Source organism: Microtus ochrogaster, chromosome X (assembly GCF_000317375.1).
Source record: "Microtus ochrogaster isolate Prairie Vole_2 chromosome X, MicOch1.0, whole genome shotgun sequence".
Lineage (NCBI taxonomy): Eukaryota > Metazoa > Chordata > Mammalia > Rodentia > Cricetidae > Microtus > Microtus ochrogaster.
This window is the reverse complement of record NC_022026.1, coordinates 21,396,231-21,399,195: the sequence shown is the minus strand read 5'-3', so window position 1 is coordinate 21,399,195 and position 2,965 is coordinate 21,396,231. Positions and strand designations below refer to the sequence as shown.

General features: G+C 40.8%; 1 protein-coding gene across 1 annotated transcript in view; it reads right to left on the bottom strand.

The window, feature by feature from the left end:
* Positions 1–2,965, bottom strand: part of Hdac8 (histone deacetylase 8) — a 221,761-nt gene that overhangs the window by 151,908 nt on the left and 66,888 nt on the right. The window contains exon 5 of the mRNA XM_005358548.3: positions 772–884. Within this exon, the coding sequence (XP_005358605.1) occupies positions 772–884 (113 nt within the window). The remainder of the gene's footprint in view (positions 1–771; positions 885–2,965) is intronic.

The window sequence follows — 2,965 nt, the reverse complement described above, 5'->3', positions numbered from 1 at the left end:
AAAAAAAACCAACCAACCAACCAACCAAACAAACAAAACACCCAAAAAAACCCAAACAACAACAACAAAAATAAAAATGGAAACTCATTTTTGGCTCACTGGTCATATAAAAATAATCCACTGTGACATGTTGCCCCCTGTAATGGGTACTGAAGAGGCTTTGAACATTTTAAATCAAGGCTGTGTCTCACCCTGGTAAGTAGTGAGAAATTCATGGAGAATGGTTCTCAGTGTGTGTGGTGTTTGTTTTTAATCCTTTTCTGTTATCTTTAATTCTTTGTTTCTAGCAATGTACTCCTATCCCAGGATTATATATGTTGGTAACACAAAGAAAGTGATCAATCCGTGAACTGATAGCCTGCAATGAAAACCCCCAAATGTTGGTCCTTCCTATAGCCATTGTACCTTGAGAGAGAAGATCCTCACCTCTAACCCAAGAGCTCCCCTAAAAACCCATTCAAAGGCCCCAAAGTGCTTCTCAGACATTGGAGTAAACACAAGTGAGATCTTCCTATCCTTCCATTTTCTATTATAAAGTTTAGCTTCAGGAGACAGGAGAGAGGAAATGACAGGAGCCTGCCCAGCTTGGGCGGGAGAAAGGAATGGATGGTTTCAGTCCGAGGAATCTATGCACCACCTAGCCCAGAAATGACAATTGGGGATATTTCAATAGCATTAGGCAATTCTCCTTTTATTAGTTGCCTAGAAGTAGCTTTATTGATCAAAGCCTGCTGTCCTAGTAGTAAAGTATCTTTGAAACTGAGGGCTTACCATCTCCATGGTGCAGATCCAAATCCACATAGAGAATACGGTCAAATTTCCGTCGCAATCTTAATATTCCCAGGACAGCATCATTGAGATAACAAAAACCAGATGCTTCATCTCTGCAAGAAAACATGTTGCTACAGCCAACAACCAAAAAGCAGTCCAAGGGAGTCTTTACAGCCAAGCATCTAACCTTTGAGATCTAGTCCCATAAAACCCCCCATGTTTTAAGAAAAACAAATTTCACCTATAAGGATTATATAGTGAATGGCCCAGAATGATCAGAAAGTGAAGTGCTGTAACAAGGAAACATTCAGAATGACTGGTAGTGTTTTCCTACTCACAAATCCAGTGGTTTCCAAAGATCAGACTATTGTAGTTATACTGAATAAGATGATGTTTCTATGACAATTAGGGGATCATTAAAAAAAAAACCAATCTTGTAGTCCCCTGGGGTCATGGTCCCCTGGGGTCATGGTTCCTTGAGGTCATACCAATAAACACTGATTTCACTAAGACCTCACTGGGGTCTTAAAGACAAGTTTACAGAAGATGGAGACTGGGTTCTTTGAACAGACTCTATGTATACCCCACAGGTTGGTTATTTTTTATTGCAATATGGTTTGGCACTTGTTAGTCATGAGAACTCAAAGTAAAACAGACAAATGCACAACGCTTTGGGCACAGCGATGTGGCTGCCTTTCTAAGAACGCAATTTTACAATGAGGAGTGCAGAAGCCTCTACTAAAGGTATCTGGCTTCACAAAACCCACTGTCACTGATCTCACTGGCGCCCGGTGACTTTTCTGTATTGGTGCTATCACTTTAGCCTTTTATCAACATTCACTTGCTCTTTTATTACACTTTTATTTGAGCCTTTCTGATTAGATATAACACTATCAAGAATGTATTAGAACTTAGAACTTATTTTAAAGCATCATTCCAAACGCCAGTTTGTTTCTATAGATACTTCAAACATCCAGATCCTGCCCCCTTTCTGATTTCCATGAGATTTTATTTGACACAAAATTCTACACATAGACATTTGAAATGGCACTATTGCTACTGTGAGAAACCTTTCTAGTGTTTACGTAATGTAGAAAGCTTCGTGAAATCTTCCATACTCCAAATGATGCCCTGGTTCACATGCTGAAGATGATGAGCAGCGAGTTGGTTAAAAAAAAATAATCACTGGACACTGCCTGTGCTTCACCGAGGGAACACAGCAATTATTCTAGCTAAATGGCTTGTTACTAGGTATGCGACAGGGAAGAAACCAAGGAGAGCAAGGATGAGTTCAAGCACGAATTCTCTGTGAGAATTAAATGTGTAGCTCTGAGTGTTCTTGCATGTGCATGCTAGTTTCTAGTTCGGAAAGTTTACATTTTATAAATCTACTGTCTTAATACGTGGAAGAGTTAGTGTGTGACCCTGATAAGCATCAGTTTGGGGATGGAACAGTAAGTGCTAGTAAAAGGAGGAAAGAGAAGATGGTCATGAATGACAATGGCCACAACACTGACAATTCTAGTTCTTTATTTTCTGTAGCAATGTGTAATCTTTTCCTACCTCTGGATAGAATTACCATATTAGATTATCAAAATCTCATAAAGTGACGCCATACACATGTAATCCCAGCGCTCAGTAGGCAGACACAGAATCATAAGTTGTAGGCCAGCATGGGTTACACAGCAAAACCCTGTCTCATAAAACCACGGGCTGGAAATAAAGCTCAAACGTAGAGCAATGACTAGCATCGCAAAGCTCTGGGTTTGATTCCTAGTATTAAACTAACAAGAAGCAAGCAAGCTCAGATTAAGGGAGTTTTGGAGTTTTGTGGGGGTGGAGGGCTGGTCATTTGGTTTACACTTCCATATCACATTCCATCTCTGAAGAAAGTCAGGACAGTAATTCAAACAGGGCAGGAACCTGGAGGCAGGAGCTGATGCAGACAGAGGCCATGGGGCAGGCGTGGGAGGAGGAGTGGGCTGCTGCTTGCGTTTATTTTCATAGGCTTATAGAAATAAATACACATTTAGATAAGATTGCTAAAATTCCCCCCAAATGAGGAAACTGAACTTCCAAGACTTTCAAAGTGCTAAAAAATAATATTTAAAAACCCCATCCACGCCGGGCGGTGGTGGCGCACGCCTTTAATCCCAGCACTTGGGAGGCAGAGGCAGGCGGATCTCTGTGAGTT